Source organism: Rhinopithecus bieti, unplaced genomic scaffold (assembly GCF_001698545.2).
Source record: "Rhinopithecus bieti isolate Rb0 unplaced genomic scaffold, ASM169854v2 scaffold_3040, whole genome shotgun sequence".
In the NCBI taxonomy this organism is placed as follows: domain Eukaryota; kingdom Metazoa; phylum Chordata; class Mammalia; order Primates; family Cercopithecidae; genus Rhinopithecus; species Rhinopithecus bieti.
In genome coordinates this window covers 5,415,174-5,436,066 of record NW_016804657.1, presented here as the reverse complement: position 1 = coordinate 5,436,066, position 20,893 = coordinate 5,415,174, and the positions used below count along the sequence as shown (strand labels likewise).

The window sequence follows — 20,893 nt, the reverse complement described above, 5'->3', positions numbered from 1 at the left end:
TACAACAAACTACTAAATAGATTATAACTATGTCTTTCTGTCATGGAGAAAAATAAGAAAGTTTACACATTAGATTCTTGTCGAGGGTAAAGTTACCTAAGAGAGGAGAAGTTAGCAGAGGGGGACTCAAGTGTGTGGAGTGGGGAAGAGAGAGGTTGAGGGAGAAAGCAAAAGAAAAAAAAGGAGGGCACTAAGATTTTATATGCTCATATTTATGCATTAGTGTAAATTATGTATATACATACTGAAATTTAGAGTCATTTTTTAAAACTATCCTTTCCTTTTCATTTTTATTGCTTTTATAGGACTCAAATGACTGATCTTTTGAAATTAAATGATCCTTGATCCTTTTGGTTCCCTTCATCTCTAAACTCTGATTTTGTAACTTAAATAATGTTGTCTTATCTGTCTCTTGTTTGTCATTTTGTATTTCTAACCCATGGTTGACCTGTCACTGATGAAAGTTCCTGATGTACTACAATAGCCTGTGGAGTATTAATTATACTGAATTCAGGTTACCTAAATTATCAATAATTTATTTCTAACCTTTATATCAACCAAAGCAACTTGCTCTCTGACATCATTAATTTAAATTTACATGAAGTAAGAAGACATTTTATTACTGTTAGAGTGATAAAGTTATGAATATTTTTCTCAGGACAGGTATTAGATCTAATCCAAAAGTTTGGAACTTAAGCTTTCAGCCTAAGAAATTTTCCCATTGTAATCGAGTACCCCCATTTTCCTAAGAGGTGGTTTAATTTTTTTTCCTCTCTTCTCATTTCCCCTGTTCCCTACTTCCTACTTAGCCCTTTAGAAACACAAATATAACCTTTCATCTCCCACTCACCAGACATTCCCTACAGGGGAAGTTCATGTGTTTGCTCTTAGATGGATCTCTCCTTGAGAGTTGACAGTCAATTTGCAGACCAAAGCATGCCCCTTGCACCCCACTATGGAATTCTCACCTCCAGGAGGTCACCTCAGGAGGGCATGTCAAAAGCATGTCCACTTGGCCACTTTTACAACTTACTTCTTCCCAGGACGGCGCCAGTTCAACTGCCGGATAGATAAGGTACTGAGCTAGCAGGGGGACCCTTGCCCTTACTCATTTCCTCCCTTACCTTATGAAAGTGCCTGATTTCTACTCCCAAAGTGAAGCAGTATGGCAAGACATCTGTTTCAGACCTCCCATTTGTTATTTGGACTCTGTATGCGGCAAGCAACTTACCTGCATTTTGGTTACACCATCTTTTACCTGGACTATTTCAATAGCTGCAATTGCTTTATCCAGTTTCAATTACCCTTAGTTGTCTTCCAAAAGAAAAGTATTTTCCTCAAGTTGGGGGATGGATGACAGAGTTAGGAGACCTTATACTTTATAACCTTTTGTAAAATTTAAATTAAAAAATACTATATTTTTTGTTCCATATGAACTTTAAGATTGTTTTTTCTAGTTCTGTGAAGAGTCATGGTGGTATTTTGATAGGAATTGCATTAAATATGTAGACTGCAAAAAAGAGCCCGCATAGCCTAAGCAACACTGAGCAAAAAGAACAAGTCTGGAGGCATCACATTACCCAACTTCAAACTATACTACAAGGTTATAGTCATGAAAAGAGCATGCAACTGGTAATAAAAATAGGCACATAGAACCATGAAACAGAATAGGGAACCCAGAAATAAACCCAAATACTTACACCCAACTGATCATTGACAAAGAAAATAAAAACATAGAGTGGGGAAAGACACCCTATTCAACAGATGATTCTGAGATAATTGGCAAGTCACATGTAGAAGAATGAAACTGGATTCTCATCTCTCACATTATGCAAAAATCAAGTCAAGATGGATCAAAGACCTGAAACCATAATAAGTCTAGAAGATAACATCAAGAAAACCCTTCTAAACATTGGCTTAGGCAGACAGTTCATGAAGAAGAACCCAAAAGCAAATGCAACACAAACAAAGGGAAATAGATGGGACTTAATTAAACTGAAAAGCTTCTGCACAGCAAAAGAAATAATCAGCAGAGTAAACAGACAACCCACAGAGTGGGAGAAAATACTTGCAAACTGTGCATCTGACAAAGGGCTAATATCCAGAATCTACAAGAAACTCAATCAAATCAGCCAGAAAAAAAAGCCAACCTCATCAAAAAGTGGGCTAAGGACATGAATAGCCAGTTCTCAAAAAAAGGTATACAAATGGCCAACAAATGTGAAAAAAATGGTCAACGTTACTAATGATCAAAGAAATGCAAATCAAAACCACAATGTGATACAGCCTCACTCCTACAAGAATGACCATAATAAAACAATCAAAAAACAATAGATATTGGCATGAATATGGTGAAAATGGGGACACTTTTACACTGCTGGTGGGAATGTAAGCTAGTACAATCACTATGGAAAACAGTGTGGAGATTCTTTAAAGAACTAAAAGTAGATCTACCATTTGATCCAGCAATCCCACTACCAGGTACCTACCCAGAGGAAAAGAAGTCATTATAGGAAAAAGACACTTACACATGCATGTTTATAGCACAATTTACAATCGCAAAAACATGGAACCAGCCCCATGGGATACTATTCAGCCATAAAAAGGAACGAAATAATGGCATTTGCAGAACCTGGATAGAATTGGAGACCATTATTCTAAGTGATGTAACTCAGGAATGAAAAACCAAACATCGTATATTCACACTAACAAGTGGGAGCTAAGCTATGATGACACAAAGGCATAAGAATGATACAATGGATTTTGGGGACTCGTGGGGGAAGGACAGGGGAGGATGAGGGAGAAAAGACTACTCATTGGGTACAGTGTACACTGCTGAGGTGATGGGTGCACCAAAATCTCATAAATCACCACTAAATAATTTATCCATGTAACCAAATACCACCTGTTCCCCAAAGTTTATTGAAATAAAAACATTTTAATACCATATTTAAATAATAAAGTCTGATTTTTTTTGCGTATACTCTATTCCATTTCCCACACCAGAAAATCCAAGCTTTGCAATATAACACATAAAATCCTACATGAAAAGACTATGACTTTGTTCTCCTAACTATTCTTCACTTCATCCTTTATAGTGTGATTTCTTATGTCTTGGTTTTCTCTTGTCCTTCTTATACACCTATAGCACTCCAATTTATGTCCAAAACCCAGAAGTCCTTTTCTGATGCCTGCATTTATGTCATGAAATTAACATTCACTTCTCTGTAGCTCTTATGTGTGTGTACTGTCAAATTAATTATAATTGATTCATTCATTTACATATAAAATTTTGCTCCTTGACTGTGAGTCATTGAGAGCAGAGATTGTATCATACAGATAGCCATAGGTCCAATTATTTATTTTCTGCTTTCATGCTCAGCAGGATTTCACACAGGAGAATATTCCCTTCTTCTTGAATCACTTTGTTCTGTAAGCTTCCATCATCCCTTACACTAGGTTTTTCCCTCCTCCAGCAGTCCCTCCTTCTTAGCTTCTTTGTGGCTCTTCCTTTATTGCTTCACTTTCAAATATTCCTTTACCTCAAGGCTTGGTACTAATTCCTTTCTCTTCTATAACTAACATTTATTACTGTAAAAAGAGTGCATTCAGTTATGTACTTTAAATAGAATCTATATGTCAATGATTACTAAATACTCTTCTGGAGAATTCTAGACTCATTTATCCAATGGTCTACTCAATATCTCTACTTGGATATCTAAAATATCTCAAATATTACATATGCCCAAAACCGTACTTCAAAACCAAACTTTGTACCTTCTCTTTCCCTCACTTAATCCTTATCTCCAGAAATCTTTTTGGTTCCATCATCAAAATATACACAGAGTATTATCTCTTACTGAGTCTCACCTCTTTGCCCAGTCTAGTGTGGCTAATATTTGTTTTTTAATAGCCAATAATTTGGCTGAGGCCCCTTCAGGCCGTGTATCTTCTAAAGTTTATGGCCTGCAGACATATTAAATGTTCATTTTTGCTTCAGATAAGGCTTATGCACTATTCACTTAAGATCCAGAACTTGCAACCTGTTTCTGTAAAAACAGTAACTCATGTAAAGATAAGGCTACCATAAGCTATAATGACCTAACAAGTGAAAATTCCTATGTGGCTATTTTCCAGATTAGTGCCACCAAAACCATATCAGAGTATCAATATTGGTATGTTAATTCCTCTGAATGCCACTCTATTTCCTTCTCAAAGTGTCCAGCCTATTCATCAAAATACTGGAACTTGCAAATATTCTTCTGAATTTTTATTTTATTAAACTTATCCCCTCACAACAGGACCACTCTTCCACCTGCCCTATAAAACTTGCAGCATAGAGAAGATCATGTGATTCCTGTAGGAAGCTCCACACTCAAGAGAGAGATAGAGAATAGTGTGTATCCCATATGCCTACTCCTAAACACATCTGATTGATCCTAAATGCATCAGATTAAGTCAATCCCACAAAGTGTGGCTAAAAGGTAGGAAGAGTTTCCTACCAACTTAAAAATAGGTTTTTTCAAAACCTTCTTCCTGTAAAACCTCCAAAATGCATTCAAAGTTTAAAAAGTCATTAGTTAATAATCTTGTAATTAACTTACAAAATTTTCATAATTAAATAATCAAATTACGAATTAGCCAATTGTTCATTAAGACTAGTGGTTTTAAAGGAGTAGTTTAAAAGTAAAAACAATAACATTAGTTTTAAATTTTTGGGGGGCACTTTATTGTCAAAACTGAACTCTCCAGAGTGCAAAGAAGAGTCAAATGTAGTATACTATAATAATATGCTTTTAGAAAATTTCATTCTAGTTTCCAATATTTAATCTTATTTTTAAATCAGACACTCAACATTTAGGTTGTAAGATTTTACTTATTGTAAGAATCACTAATATGGTATATGTATGTTTTTCTTAAATATGTATTAATGTTTTACTTATTCAACAAATACTGAGTACCTACTATGGGCCAGGCACGATTCTAGCCACTTGGAATACATCAATAAGCAAAGGAAACGAAATTTCCTTTGTGAAGTTTACATTCTTGTGAGGAGAGATAATGAATAATAAACATACCAAATAAGGTATACAGTATGTTAGAAGATATAAGGGAAATAAATGCTAGAGGAAGGAGAGGGGTTATAAGGCAGGAACATACCCAGCATGTTCAAGTAAGAGCAAGGAAGAGCAATCTTCCAAAACTTAGGAGCCTTAACTAACTCATCTTATTTTAACTAAAAGCAAGAAAGAACAATATTTGAAAATTTAAAGACTGTGAACTAATTGTGGCAGACTGGCTAGTTGTTTACCCTTTTCCCAAATCTCCTGAGAGATAACTGGAGCATGGGTCACAGTCTCCCCTGAAGTTAGGTGTGGCTGTATTGACTTGGTTCTAGAAAGTGAAATGTGGGTGGAAGTGCTATATATCTCTTTCATGCCTAGGTCATTAGAAACTTCCCACATGGATCCTCCATGGTGTTTCCCTTTTAGCGTAAACCTGGAAGCCAGCTTCTGAAGATGGCAGAATTAGAAGTTGAAAGGAGCCGGGGTTCCTGAATTACTGCCTAGAGAAATGGTTCTCACTAAACAGAAACATTATGTTGGACTTTAGGTAAGTTAGAAGTAAATGAATAGTTAGCCAGAGCAGCTAGTCTTTTCTAAATATTCAAAATATATAGCTTAATAGACTAGTCCTGTTGTAAATATTTAAATCAAAATACACTAAAGGTATAGATTAATATATTAGTTATTTTTAATTTGAGAATATAAGTTTATATTATTTATAATATTGTGAAAATATATAGCTTCGAATGTGAAATTTCACATTTTCAAGACCAATAATTCTCCAAAAATGCTTGCTCAGGAGACTTATAAACTTTCAATTAAGAGATCAAAAGCTAGAAATCCCAAGACCATTGCCAGTTAACAGAGTATAGTTGTAGTCACACAAATTAAAGGAGGAACAAAATAATTTCTGTAAAGTTATTGCATTTCCATTTTTTTCTTGGTTAACCTTTCTTACAAACATAATCCATACCATAAGAGGATTCAAATTTTACTTCACTATAGTTATTTACAGATAACTCTAAAACCATTTTACTCATGTATTCACTGTTTTCATAAAGCCCGTTCACTTTCCTACTCTGAGTCTTTCATACTTACTTTTCTCTCCACAACCTCCAACACTGTCTTCCCTATCCTCATTCTCAGTGCATGATCTTAATTCCAGCTTCACGGAGAAAACTAAAATTATGGAACCAAAACTTCTACAAACTCCCATACACTTACCATCATCTTGTGCCATATACTCTTCCTTTTTTCCTATTGCTATGGCAGAAGTGTCTATTCTCCTACTGAAAGCCCAACAGTTTCAATTATCCACTAAATTCCACCCCTCTTCCCTGTTACAAGACATTCTACAAAAGTTTCCCTTTCTCTCCCACATCATCATTTTCCCCATTCTGAATCTTCCTCTAATTATTTGGATATGCTATTAATTCTTACATCTTAACAAAAAAACCTGTTAATCCACTTCCCTTTCCAGTAACTTCCCTATTTATCATCTTCTTGTGAAGTACAACTTCTTGAGTTGGTTACACCTGATAGAAATAGCTGTCTCTGCTTACTCTCCCTCTTTTCCTTTAAACCCTTCCAATCAAGCTCCACTCTAACTAAAACTGACATTAAGATTACCAATGACCTTCATATTAATAACACATTAATCAATTTTACTTCACCTCTGGTTAGCATTTAACACAATTTATCACTCCCTCTTCTTTGAAATACTTTCTTGCTTGGCTTCCAAGAAACCATAGCCTACTTTTTTTACTACCACTCTGGCCAGTCCTTTGATGGCCCCTTCTCATCTCTCTGACCTGTTCTCTTTCCTAGGTACACTCACTCCCATGACTGTTAATGTTCTCATCCAGTGTGGTAGCTTTAAATATGATGTTGACTCCCAAATTTATATCACTAGTCTGGACTTGTCTCTAAGCCTACTTACTATCTCTGTTTGGATGTCTAACAGGTATTTCAAACCTAACATTTGCAAAACTACACTGTTCAGGCCAAAATATTGCCCATTCTCTTTCTTTCATATTCTACCTATGTCTTCAAAATATATCCAAAAGTTAACTACTTTACTCCTCTGCTGCTCTTGCTCCTGTTTAAGCCATTATCATCTTTCACAGGCATTACTAAAATAATCTCCTGTTTATTTATGTCCCCTTTTCAATCTGTTCTCAATATAGCAGCCAGAAAGATACTGCTAAAACATAAGTCAGATCATGGTTCTTCTTTGCTCAAAATCGTCTACTAATGTCACATCATATTCAGAGAAGCCAAAGTTCTTATAGTGGCCTAAAGTGCTACATAATCTGTCCACTCAAAATCCTCATCCCATTAACTAACTCATCCCATTAGGCCCTGTCTTCCTTCTACTCTTCCTTTTGCTCACTATCCTTCCCAATACTGGGCTCTTTGCTGCTTCCCAGATATGCTAGGCACACTCCCACCTCTGGGCCTTTGTACTTCCTATTCCTTCTGTGAGAAATGTTATTCCCTTAGGTAGCCCCAGATTCAGCAGCTGTTTTAATCTTATCTTCATTCGAAATTCACTTCAGTAAGGGATATCATACCTAAAACGTAGCCTTCTTTATACTCCTTAACACTCTTCCCTGTTTTATTTTCTTCTTAGCAGTTATCATTAACTAATATAATGTGTTTTTTTTTATTTTTTAATTGTCTATTTCCCTCACTAGAATGTAAGCTCTAGGAAAACACAAGTTATTTTCTGTTTTGTTCACTATTACATCCCCAGTATCTAGAACTGTTTGACTCTTAGTAAACATCAATAAATATTTGCTTAATAAATGTTGTATAAATGAAATATTTCAGGAAGTCATACTGGTATAGCCACTTTTCCTGCCACTAAAAGCTATTTCTCAATTTCATAAAATAAAAAAGTCAAAGCTGCCTCAAAAGTACAAAACTCCACTACAATGCTCTCAAGACTTTAAAATGAATAATATTACCTTTAATTTACAATGATGAGCTGTTTATACGACCTAACAGAATCAATAAGAAGCACTTATTTGCATCCAAAATATTTTAATAGTAAAGAATAAAGAATGACCCTCAATAATGCATTCCTAGCATTCAAATGCTAACTTTACAAATTTGAAAACTTAGTAAAACAGTTTTCATGAATACAAGAAAAGTAACAACAAAATATAATCATCTAATTATCTGAATATAATGAGGTTTTCAGACAATATGTAGTTAACATTTAGGCTAAAATATAAAGAAACACAAAACATTCACGCAAATATTTTTTAAAAGTCTCAACTTCCAGAAAAAATTTGGCTCTGGCAAATAAGAAGAAAACATTAACTATAAGTTTCATGTTATTAGGCTCCTTAACTACACTGATTCTCTGAAATTAAACAAATAACTTTTCTGCTTCTTTTAGTTTTTTTTTCCTATCCATTTTAGCAATTACAGCCCAACGGTCCTCCCGCATTTTTCTTATAGCTCCAATCTTCAGTGTAGATCCAGGGGTTGTTAGAGATGAAGGGGCCTGAATACAAAATAAAATTTAAAAATCATNAAGTTATTGCATTTCCATTTTTTTCTTGGTTAACCTTTCTTACAAACATAATCCATACCATAAGAGGATTCAAATTTTACTTCACTATAGTTATTTACAGATAACTCTAAAACCATTTTTACTCATGTATTCACTGTTTTCATAAAGCCCGTTCACTTTCCTACTCTGAGTCTTTCATACTTACTTTTCTCTCCACAACCTCCAACACTGTCTTCCCTATCCTCATTCTCAGTGCATGATCTTAATTCCAGCTTCACGGAGAAAACTAAAATTATGGAACCAAAACTTCTACAAACTCCCATACACTTACCATCATCTTGTGCCATATACTCTTCCTTTTTTCCTATTGCTATGGCAGAAGTGTCTATTCTCCTACTGAAAGCCCAACAGTTTCAATTATCCACTAAATTCCACCCCTCTTCCCTGTTACAAGACATTCTACAAAAAGTTTCCCTTTCTCTCCCACATCATCATTTTCCCCATTCTGAATCTTCCTCTAATTATTTGGATATGCTATTAATTCTTACATCTTAACAAAAAAACCTGTTAATCCACTTCCCTTTCCAGTAACTTCCCTATTTATCATCTTCTTGTGAAGTACAACTTCTTGAGTTGGTTACACCTGATAGAAATAGCTGTCTCTGCTTACTCTCCCTCTTTTTCCTTTAAACCCTTCCAATCAAGCTCCACTCTAACTAAAACTGACATTAAGATTACCAATGACCTTCATATTAATAACACATTAATCAATTTTACTTCACCTCTGGTTAGCATTTAACACAATTTATCACTCCCTCTTCTTTGAAATACTTTCTTGCTTGGCTTCCAAGAAACCATAGCCTACTTTTTTTACTACCACTCTGGCCAGTCCTTTGATGGCCCCTTCTCATCTCTCTGACCTGTTCTCTTTCCTAGGTACACTCACTCCCATGACTGTTAATGTTCTCATCCAGTGTGGTAGCTTTAAATATGATGTTGACTCCCAAATTTATATCACTAGTCTGGACTTGTCTCTAAGCCTACTTACTATCTCTGTTTGGATGTCTAACAGGTATTTCAAACCTAACATTTGCAAAACTACACTGTTCAGGCCAAAAATATTGCCCATTCTCTTTCTTTCATATTCTACCTATGTCTTCAAAATATATCCAAAAGTTAACTACTTTACTCCTCTGCTGCTCTTGCTCCTGTTTAAGCCATTATCATCTTTCACAGGCATTACTAAAATAATCTCCTGTTTATTTATGTCCCCTTTTCAATCTGTTCTCAATATAGCAGCCAGAAAGATACTGCTAAAACATAAGTCAGATCATGGTTCTTCTTTGCTCAAAATCGTCTACTAATGTCACATCATATTCAGAGAAGCCAAAGTTCTTATAGTGGCCTAAAGTGCTACATAATCTGTCCACTCAAAATCCTCATCCCATTAACTAACTCATCCCATTAGGCCCTGTCTTCCTTCTACTCTTCCTTTTGCTCACTATCCTTCCCAATACTGGGCTCTTTGCTGCTTCCCAGATATGCTAGGCACACTCCCACCTCTGGGCCTTTGTACTTCCTATTCCTTCTGTGAGAAATGTTATTCCCTTAGGTAGCCCCAGATTCAGCAGCTGTTTTAATCTTATCTTCATTCGAAATTCACTTCAGTAAGGGATATCATACCTAAAACGTAGCCTTCTTTATACTCCTTAACACTCTTCCCTGTTTTATTTTTCTTCTTAGCAGTTATCATTAACTAATATAATGTGTTTTTTTTTATTTTTTAATTGTCTATTTCCCTCACTAGAATGTAAGCTCTAGGAAAACACAAGTTATTTTTCTGTTTTGTTCACTATTACATCCCCAGTATCTAGAACTGTTTGACTCTTAGTAAACATCAATAAATATTTGCTTAATAAATGTTGTATAAATGAAATATTTCAGGAAGTCATACTGGTATAGCCACTTTTTCCTGCCACTAAAAGCTATTTCTCAATTTCATAAAATAAAAAAGTCAAAGCTGCCTCAAAAGTACAAAACTCCACTACAATGCTCTCAAGACTTTAAAATGAATAATATTACCTTTAATTTACAATGATGAGCTGTTTATACGACCTAACAGAATCAATAAGAAGCACTTATTTGCATCCAAAATATTTTAATAGTAAAGAATAAAGAATGACCCTCAATAATGCATTCCTAGCATTCAAATGCTAACTTTACAAATTTGAAAACTTAGTAAAAACAGTTTTCATGAATACAAGAAAAAGTAACAACAAAATATAATCATCTAATTATCTGAATATAATGAGGTTTTCAGACAATATGTAGTTAACATTTAGGCTAAAAATATAAAGAAACACAAATCATTCACGCAAATATTTTTTAAAAGTCTCAACTTCCAGAAAAAATTTGGCTCTGGCAAATAAGAAGAAAACATTAACTATAAGTTTCATGTTATTAGGCTCCTTAACTACACTGATTCTCTGAAATTAAACAAATAACTTTTCTGCTTCTTTTAGTTTTTTTTTCCTATCCATTTTAGCAATTACAGCCCAACGGTCCTCCCGCATTTTTCTTATAGCTCCAATCTTCAGTGTAGATCCAGGGGTTGTTAGAGATGAAGGGGCCTGAATACAAAATAAAATTTAAAAATCATAACATGTTTAATTTTTTTAAGTGCAGCTTTTGAAATTTGCTCTAGAATAAAATTTAAAAGCTACCTTTTTTGGTGTTTTGACACAAAGATGAGAAGCTGGTGGGTTATTTTCCTATATAGTGTTTTCAATGTCTCTTCTTCTGAAACCATGCTCTTGAAGAAAAATTAAAAAATATGATGTTGGGGTTACCATCATTAATATTATATTATTAACATTTTGTCAACATATCACATGTGAGGAGAACAAAGAGTGGAAAGAGGAAGGATGAAGAAGGGAGAAGGGCAAAGGGAGGAGGAAAGAGAAAGAAGATTATAGAGAGAAGAAAGAAGACCAAACAAAGAAAACAATAACAAAATAAATCAATGGGCCAAGAAATGACCTAGATTTTTATTCTATTAACTATATTACTGAAAGGCTATGTGAAATACAAGACATGTGTAGTGAGTAGCACTTCTCTACTGATTTCTATTTCAGTTTCAGAGTCTTGATAATACCATCTTGTCCTCCTTCCCTGACCCTGTTTATTCAAACTCACACTTATAACTTATAACAAGTATTTATAATTCTATAAAAAATTATAATATTATCTATGATCCAGCAATTCCACTTCTGGATATGTACTCAATAGAATTGAAAGCAGAGTCTTGAAGAGATAATTGTACAACCATGTTCATAGCAGCATTATTCACAATAGTGAAAACATGGAAGCAACCCAAGTATCCATCCATGGATGAATAAATAAGCAAAATGTGGTGTTTACATACAATGGAATATTATTCAGCCTCAAAAAGGAAGAAAATTCTGATATATGCTACAACATAGAAAAACCTTGAGGACATTGTGCTAAATGAAAAAAAAAACTAGTCACAAAAGAACAAATCCTGTATGATTCCACTTATATGAGATACTTAGCATAAGGAAAATCATAGAGACAGAAAGTAAAATGGTGGCTGCCAGGGGCTGGGGGAAGGTGGAATGAAGAGTTATTGTTTAATGGTAGAAGGTTTTAGTTGTAATGAAGAGTTATGGAGATGGATGGTGGTGATGGTTACACAACATTACAAATGTATTTAATAACACTGAACTATATAATTAAAAATGGTTAAGATGGTAAGTTTTATGTGTATTATACCAAAATAACAAATAAAAATTATAATTATAATGTTACTTAATTTACAATTATTGTAATTCTCCCAAATAATGATAGCTAACACTTATTTAGTACTTTCTAGTGCCAGTCTTTATTTTAATTACTTTGCATATTTCAGTTCCTTTTAATCTTTATAACAATTTTATAAAGTAGGTATACTATTATCCCCATTTTACAGGTGAGGAAACTCAGGCACACAAATATTAAGTAATGCACCCTAGATTATATAGCTAGGAAGAGGTGGAAGGAAATTCAAATTCAGGTAATCTGGCTCCAGAATCCATTCTCTTAATGAATATGAAACACAATTTAGTCATGTAAGCAGTCAGTTCACACAATTTTTTCATGCTCATTAAAGCCACATTTAACAAAAACTTCAGAGGCTTCGTGGATGAGGAATTTCAAACAGAGTTTTATAAATCTAAGATTTCAACAGAATTCAATAAATAAGTCATAGAGCTATCTTTACAGATATACTCAGAATCAGTGTGTACCAAGTGACCAACTTAAACAAGATAAATTATCTTTAAAATCATATTGTTAAACTATCATTACAATTTTACTTAGTGGCAGGGTAATTGATTATTCATCATGAATCTCCATATTAAAATTATTAATAAGTTAATCCAATTTAAAACAACAAAACCTTATCATCTGTCCTCATGACTCTTTGTAGCATTCATCTTTTCATGTGTTTATAGGCCTTTTATGTTTCATCTTTGGAGAAATGGCTATTCAAATCTTTTCTCCCCATTTTCATTTGGGTCTTTTTGTGGTTGTTGAATTGTGGGAGTTCTTTATATATCCTAGATATCAATCCCTTGTCATATATATGATTTTTAAATATTTCCTCTCATTATTTACCTTGTCTTTTCACTTTCTTGATAGTCTCCTTTAATTCACAACAGTTCTTAATTTTGATGCAGTCCAATTTATCTTTTTTTCTTTCATTACCTGTTCTTTCAATGTCATCCATAAAAGTTGCTGCCAAATCCAATGTCATGAAGATTTCGACAGTGTTTTCTTCTACTGTTTTAGAGTTGTAGCTCTTAAGTTTAGGTCTTTCATCCATTTTGAGTCATTTTTATATGATATAAAGTAAGAGTCCAACTTAATTCTTTTTACATGCGGACAGTTAGTTTTCCCAGCACCACATGTTGAAAAAATTGTTCTTTCCCCAAGAGTCTTGGCACTCTTTTCAAAAATCAACTGACTGTATATGTGAGGGTTTATCTCTAGGCTCTCTGTTCTATTCCATTGGTCTGTATGTCTGACCTTATACATGTCTGACCTTATACTTGTACTATGCTGTTTTAATCACTAGCTTTGTAGTAAGTTTCAAAGTTGGGAACTGTGAGTCCTCCAACTTTATCCTTATTTTTCAAGATTGTTTTAGCCATTTGGGGCCCTTTGCAATTCCATATTAATTTGAGTATTTTTTCCATTTCTGCAAAAAAGTTGTTGGAATTTTTATAGAAATTGCATTGAATCTGGAGATTTGGGTACTACCGACGTCTTAACAATATTTAGTCTTTCTATCCATAAACATAGGATGTCTTTCCATTTATTTAGGTTTTTCAAAATTTCTCTCACCAGTGTTTTGTAATTTTCAGTGTGCAAGTCTTTCACTTCCTTGGTTAGATTTGTTCCTAAGTATTGAAATTCTTTTAGATGTTATTGTGAATAGAATTGCTTTCTTAATTTCATTTTGGATTGTTCATTGCTGGTATATAAAACATAATCAATTTTGTATGTTGACATTGTACCCTACTTTATTGTACCTAATTTATTTATTAGCTCTAATAGCTTTCTTAAAGAGTCTTTGCAATTTTCTATGCATAGGATCACGTCATCTGTAAAGAGAGGCAGTTTTACCTCTTCCCTTCTATCTGAATGCCTTTTACTGCTTTTTCTTTTAGAGTGTCTCTAGTTAGAATTTACAGCACAATGTTGAATAGCAGCAGTGAAAGTGGACACCTTGCCTATTCTTAATCTTAGGGGGTAAGTCTTTCAGTCTTTCAACACTGAGTATGATGTTAGCTGGGGATTTCCATAGATACCCTTGTCATAGTGAGGAATTTTCCCTCTATTCCTAATTTTCTGAGAGGTTTTCTACCATGAAGTGTTGGATTTTGTCAGGTACCTTTTTTTGCATCAGGATGATGATATGGCTATTTTCTCCTTTGCTCTATTAATGTGGTTTATTACATTGCTTTCTTTTCTTATGTTGAACCACCCTGGCATTCCAGGGATAAACTCCACTTGACCATGGCAAATAATTTTTAATATGCTATTGAATTTGATTTGCCAATATTTTGTTGAGTAGTTTTGCATCTAATTCATAAGAGATATTGGTCTGTAATTTTCTTTTCTTGTGGTGTCTTTATCTGCTTTGATATCAGGGTAATTAATGCTGGCCTCATAAAATGAATCAGGAGGTGTTCCCTCTTGAACTTTTTGGAAGAATTTAAGAAGAATTGATGTTAATTATTTTTAAGGTCTCAACATATATGTCAAATTTTTATTCTGAAAAGTTTTACCAATGTATACTCCTCTATCAGTGTATTTGGATTCAAACTTCCAATAATAATAATCACAATTTTAATATTAATGGATCATTTGCTCTGTGCCAGATGATCTGTTAAACATTTTATAAGCATTATTTAGCTTATTCTCACAAAGTCTGTGAGGTGGTTACTAATATTATCTGCATGCAAGGGATGCAGATAAAGAGATGTGTAGGGCAAGATATGGGGGAAGGTGCATGGTGCTTTCATGCCCTCCTTGGGTGTGCCACCCTGCAGGAACCTCCCTGTGATCAGCTATCCAGAAGCTCTAGTGTTAATTCTTTAAATATTTGGTAGAATTTATCAGTGAAGCCAACTAGTCCAGAACTTTTCTTTGTTGAGGTTTTTGATTACCAATTTAAACTCTTTACTTGTTATAGGTCTATCGAGATTTTCTATTTCTTTTTGAGTTCATCTAAGGAATTTGTGGGTTATAAGGAATATTTCCATTTCTTCTGGGTTATCTAATTTATTGGCATACAATTATTTATAGTATTGTCTTTTGATTTATTTTATCTCTGAAAGGTCAGTAGTATCCCCACTTTCATTTTTAATTTTACTCTCTCTCTCTCTGGCTAAAGGTGTGCCTATTTTGTTGATCTTTTCAAAGAACCAGCTACTTTTGGTTTCACTGACTTTATTGTTTTCTATTCTCTAACTTATCTCTGTTCTAATCTTTATTATTTCCCTCAATCTACTAGGTCTGAGTTTAGTTTGCTCTTTTTTTCTAGTTCTTTATTAAGGTATAAAGTTAGGTTACTGATTTGAGATCTTTCTTAATGTAGACACTTATAACTATAAATTCCCCTCTGAGCACTGTTTTTGCTGTATCCTATAAGTTTAGGTATAATGTGTTGTCCTTTTCATTAATTTCTAAGCATTTTCTAATGTCCCTTGTGATTTCTTCTTTGACCCACTGGTTGGCTAAAAGTGTGTTGTTTAATTTCCACAAATATGTAAATATTCCAGTTTTCCTTATCTTATTGATTTCTAACTGCATCCCATTGTGGTCAAAGAAGATATCTTGTGTAATGTCTATCATTTAAAACCTATTGAGATTTGTGACCTAACATATGATCTATCCTGGGGAATGTCTCATGTGCCCCCGAAAAGAATATGTGTGCTGTTGTTGTTTGGTAGAATGTTCTATACATGTCTGTCAGACCTAATTAGCTTATTGTGTTGTTCAAGTCCTCTATTTCCTTATCTTCTGTCTGGTTGTTCTATTCATTATTGAAAGTGGGTTACTGAAGTGTCCAACAATTATTGTAGAACTGTCTATTTCTCCCTTCGATTCTACGAAGTTTTGCTTCATATATTTAGAAGGTCTGTTATTAGGCATGGACATGTTTAAAATTGTCATATCTTCTTGCTATATTAAACTTTTAATTATTATATAATGTCCTTTGTGTCTCTTGCACTTTTTAATTTAAAGTCTATTGTGTCTGATAGTAGTATAGACACTTCAGCTATTTTTTGGTTACTATATGCACAGAATATCTTTTTCCATTCTTTCACGTTTAATCAACTAGTGGCTTTGGATCTAAAATGAGTGTCTTGAAAACAGCATATAGTTGTATCATGTTTTTAAAATATAGTCTGCCAATCTATATCTTTTGATAGGAGAGTATAATCTATTTACATTTAAAGTAATGATCTGTAAGGAAGGACACAGCTCTGGATTTTGCCATTTTTTTTCAATATGTCTTATAGGGTTTTGTTCCTCATTTTCTCCATTACTGACTTATTTTCTGTTTAGGTGATTTTTGTACTTAAACATTCTGATTCCATTCTCATTTCTTTTGTGTATATTATATAATTTCATTGTAGTTACCATGGAGATTACATTTAAGTTTCTAATGTTATAAGAATTTAATTCAAATTTATACCAACTTGACTTCAATAGCCTATAAAAGCTCTGTTCCTACACAGCTCCATCTTCCCTGTTTTGTTTATGGGGTTTTTTTGTTTGTTTGTTTTGTTTTGATTTTGGTTTTGTTTTTTGGCAGGATCTCATTCTGTCACTCAGGCTGGAGGGCAGTGGTGTGATTATGGCTCACTGCGTCCCTGACCTCCCAGCTCAAATGATCCTCCCACCTCAGCCTCCCAAGTACCTGGGTCTACAGGTGTGCACCACTATGCCTGACCAACTTTCATATTTTTTGTAGAGACAGGGTCTCATTGTGTTACCCAGACTGGTCTCAAACTTCCACCTGCCTCAGCCTCCCAAAATGCTGGGTTTACAGGTGTGAGCCACTGTGCCCAGCCCCTGTTCTGTTATTGATGACACAAACTACATCTTTATACATTGTGTGCCTAGTAACATAGATTAACCATTTATACGCATTTGTCTTTAAAATCATATAGAAAATAAAAACTGAAGTTACAAACCAAAATAACAATACTAGCTTTTATAAATTACCCATGTATTTACCTTTACTAGAGATATTTATTTATTCATACAGTTTCACTGTCTAACAGCCTTTCCATCTGATGGTTTCCCTTTAGTACTTTTTGAAGAGCAGGTTTAGTGATAACAGACTCTTTTGGCTTTTGTTTATCTGGAAATATCTTAATTTCTACTTCATTTTGAATGACAGTTTTGCTGGATATAAAATTCTCAGTTGATAATTTTGGTCTTTTGCACTTTGAATATATAAATTTGCTGTCTTCTGGCCTCTAACATTTCTGATGAGAAATCAGCTGATAAGTTTGTTGAGAAAAACTTGCATGTAATGAGTTGCATCTCTCTTGCTTTCAAGATTCACTTTTTCTCCCCACGGTTTGATTATAAAATATCTTGATGTGGGCCTACTGGGGTTTGTTGAGCTGCGTGGATTTGTATAATCATGTCTTTCATCAAAATTTGGAAAGTTTTTAGCATTTATTTCTTCATATAACTCTCTCTGTGTGTGTGTGTGTGTGTGTGTGTGTGTGTGTGTATGTATGTATCTAACCCAACCCCTCTTCTCCCTCTTCTCCCTGTGGAACTCCTACAATGTATATATTGGCCCAGATGATGGTGTCCTACAAGACTCTGAGGCTCTGTTCACTTTTCTTTTCTTTTTTTTTTTTTTTTTTTTTTGCCCTTTATCAGACTCAGTAACTTCAATTGTCTACCTTTACGTTCACCAATTCTTTTTTCTACTTACTCAAATCTGCTTTTAAATCCCTCTAGTGGGTTTCTCATTTCAGTTATTGTACTTTCAGTTCCAGAGTTTTTTTCTGGTTCTTTTTACAATTTCTAACTCTCTATCAATATTCTCATTTTATTCATACACAGAGTTTTGTTTTGTTCTGTTTTGTTTTTTTGTCTTTGTCCATGTCTTCCTTTAGCAATATGAGCTACTTTAAGACAGTTGTTTTGAAGTCTTTGTCTAGTAAGTCCAGTGTCTGAGCTTCCTCAAGGATAATTTCTGTTGGTTTGTTTTGTTCCTTTGAATGGATCATATTTTCCTATTTATTTGTATGCCTTATGATTTGTTACTATTGTTTTTTTTTGGTTTAAAAAATTTTTAGAGACAGGGTCTCACTCTGTCACCTAGGCTGGAGTGCAGTGACATGATCATAGCTGACTATAACCTTGAACTCCTGGGCTCAAGTGATCCTTCCACCTCAGCCTCCTGTGTAGTTAGACTACAGGCCATGTGCCACCACACCTGGCTAATTTTTTAAATTTTTGTATAGAGAGGGTCTTACTGTTGTCCAACTTAGTCTCAAACTCTTGGCCTCAAGAAATCTTCCTACCTTGGCCTCCCAAAATGGTGAAATTAAAGGCATGAGCTATTGTGCCTGGCCCTTGTTGTTGAAAACTGGACATTTGAATATTATACTTTGGTAACTCTGAAAATAAGATTTTCCCTCTTCCCCAAGATTTCTTACTTTTGTTTGAATTCTGTTTTCTTTTGTCTTACAGTTGAAAGTCTCTCTGTGCCAGGGATCAGCCTGAGATAAAAGCTTATGGTCTTCTCTAGTCTTTTTAAGCCTCTTTCCTTGAACATGTGCAGCAGCTATTCCTTTTGCTTTGTTTTGAATATCCTAATCTTTAAACGCCTGGCTTCCCAAAGGGTAAAGATGGAAAAGAAGAAAGGAAAACAAAAAAAAAAAGATATGCTTCGTGTAAATTCCTGGAAGTTGCTTCAGTCAGTAGGGGTTGAAACACTGAACCCTGATGTTTGAAGGCCAAGTCCTATTGCCCCCTCTGGCACCAGCAAGTCACTCAAGGAACACGAGCATGGTTTCCTGACACAGGACTGTAGGCTGGAGAGACTGGTAGCTGCTACCATACTTTAGGCTGAAATCAACGTAAATTAACCGCAATTTACCAGCTGACTTTTCCCCTGGAAGCTATAAACATTCAAATAACACTGCATATTTACAAAATAGTTACTTCAGACAGTTTCTGCCAATAATTTGTTGTCTATGTAGAGAGATGGATTCCTGGCACCTCCTACTCCACCATCTTCCTGAGGTCATGCTCAACAACCCATTTTAAATCTTAATTTTATAATTTGAATGTTCAAAATTTAACTACATGAGCTAAGAAAATTACAAAATGACTAATAGGTTCATATAATAATTATAACCACGAAACTCATTGTGAAATGTGTTTTTAGACTAGTTTGAACAATTGTGTGCAATTCTATAATACTGTAATATGTTTATTGTGTTGCAAGTTTGTGATGCTCCTTTTAGAAATGAAATGAAATCATGTTGAATTATTCTGAATCTCAGATCAGCTAGGAAATTGGCCTAAACTCAAACTGCTAGAATAATAGCAGGGATTACAACCCTAGAATGTTCAATTCTAAAGCTTATTTTCTTTCTAATTCTCATTACATTTTTATATATCTGGACTACAGTTTGAATTGGCAGTTATTATTTGCAATGCCTTACATAGGCTATGAAGCCAGACTGTGTTCAAATTTTGGCTCCATGTCTTACTATGTGATCTTGAAAAAAATACTTGGGTGACTCAGTTTCCTCATCTGTAAACTGGAAAGAACAGTATATACTGTGATCTTTTAGTATCCATGGGGGATTGGATCCAGGATGCCTCCATGCATACCAAAATGTGTGGATGTTTATATAAAATGATATAATATTTGCATGTAACCTATGTACTTTCTCCTATATACTTTAATCATCTCTAGGTTACTTATAATACCCCATACAATGTAAACACTATGTAAATAGTTATGTTGTATTCCTTTCTTATTTATATTATTTTCTATTGAATTTTTATTTTTTATTTTTTTCAAATATTTTTGGCCTGTAGTTGGTTGAATACACACATGTAGAACCTGTGAATACAGAAAGCCAACTGTATTTCTAAAGGCTGGAATTGTTATAAGAAATAATTAAAGTAATCTTCATTGTATAAAGTGTTTACAATAGTACCTGGTTCACAGTTTTAACTGTTAAGATGCTAATCATTATCTATAAAACAAAGTGGTTCTGAAGTAGGGACTCTGTAAGTTAACTTCAATAATTAGGGTTTTAAGACTTCAATTACTCATTATTCCAGAAGAAAATGAAAATAGAGGGTCCCAAAGCAGCAGAAAAGCTTGAAGGATCTTCTAGTTATAAATGAGAATAACAAAACAAATGAATTTAACTGGGATTTTGTCATTAAGAATTTTTGGTGCACTGCTCCATTTACTCTGGTATGGTTTACCTTTTTTAAAAAAATTAAATGAATCTAAGCTTAATTATTCTCAATAAACCATTATTATGCCTTCAGAAAATAGTGGTATATGTGAATGGGAGTAATTAGGGATACAAAGTGCTAGAGGAAGTAGTTTGCTTAAACATGTTGTCCTTAATACATTAACTTCTTTAGAGTGATGGAAATGTTATAGTCGTCAACAAATACCTTGATATAAATATCAACCAGTGATGTAAAATGAGCATGTATAATACGCAAA

The 20,893-nt window shown here is 34.1% G+C and overlaps 1 protein-coding gene across 1 annotated transcript in view; it reads right to left on the bottom strand.

Annotated features, from left to right (window-relative positions):
* Positions 1–10,730: 10,730 nt before the first annotated feature.
* Positions 10,731–20,893, bottom strand: part of SYCP1 (synaptonemal complex protein 1) — a 131,005-nt gene continuing 120,842 nt past the window's right edge. The window contains 3 exon segments of the mRNA XM_017869585.1: positions 10,731–11,219; positions 11,313–11,359; positions 11,362–11,401. Coding sequence (XP_017725074.1) covers positions 11,082–11,219; positions 11,313–11,359; positions 11,362–11,401 — 225 coding nt within the window. The 3' untranslated portion in view covers positions 10,731–11,081.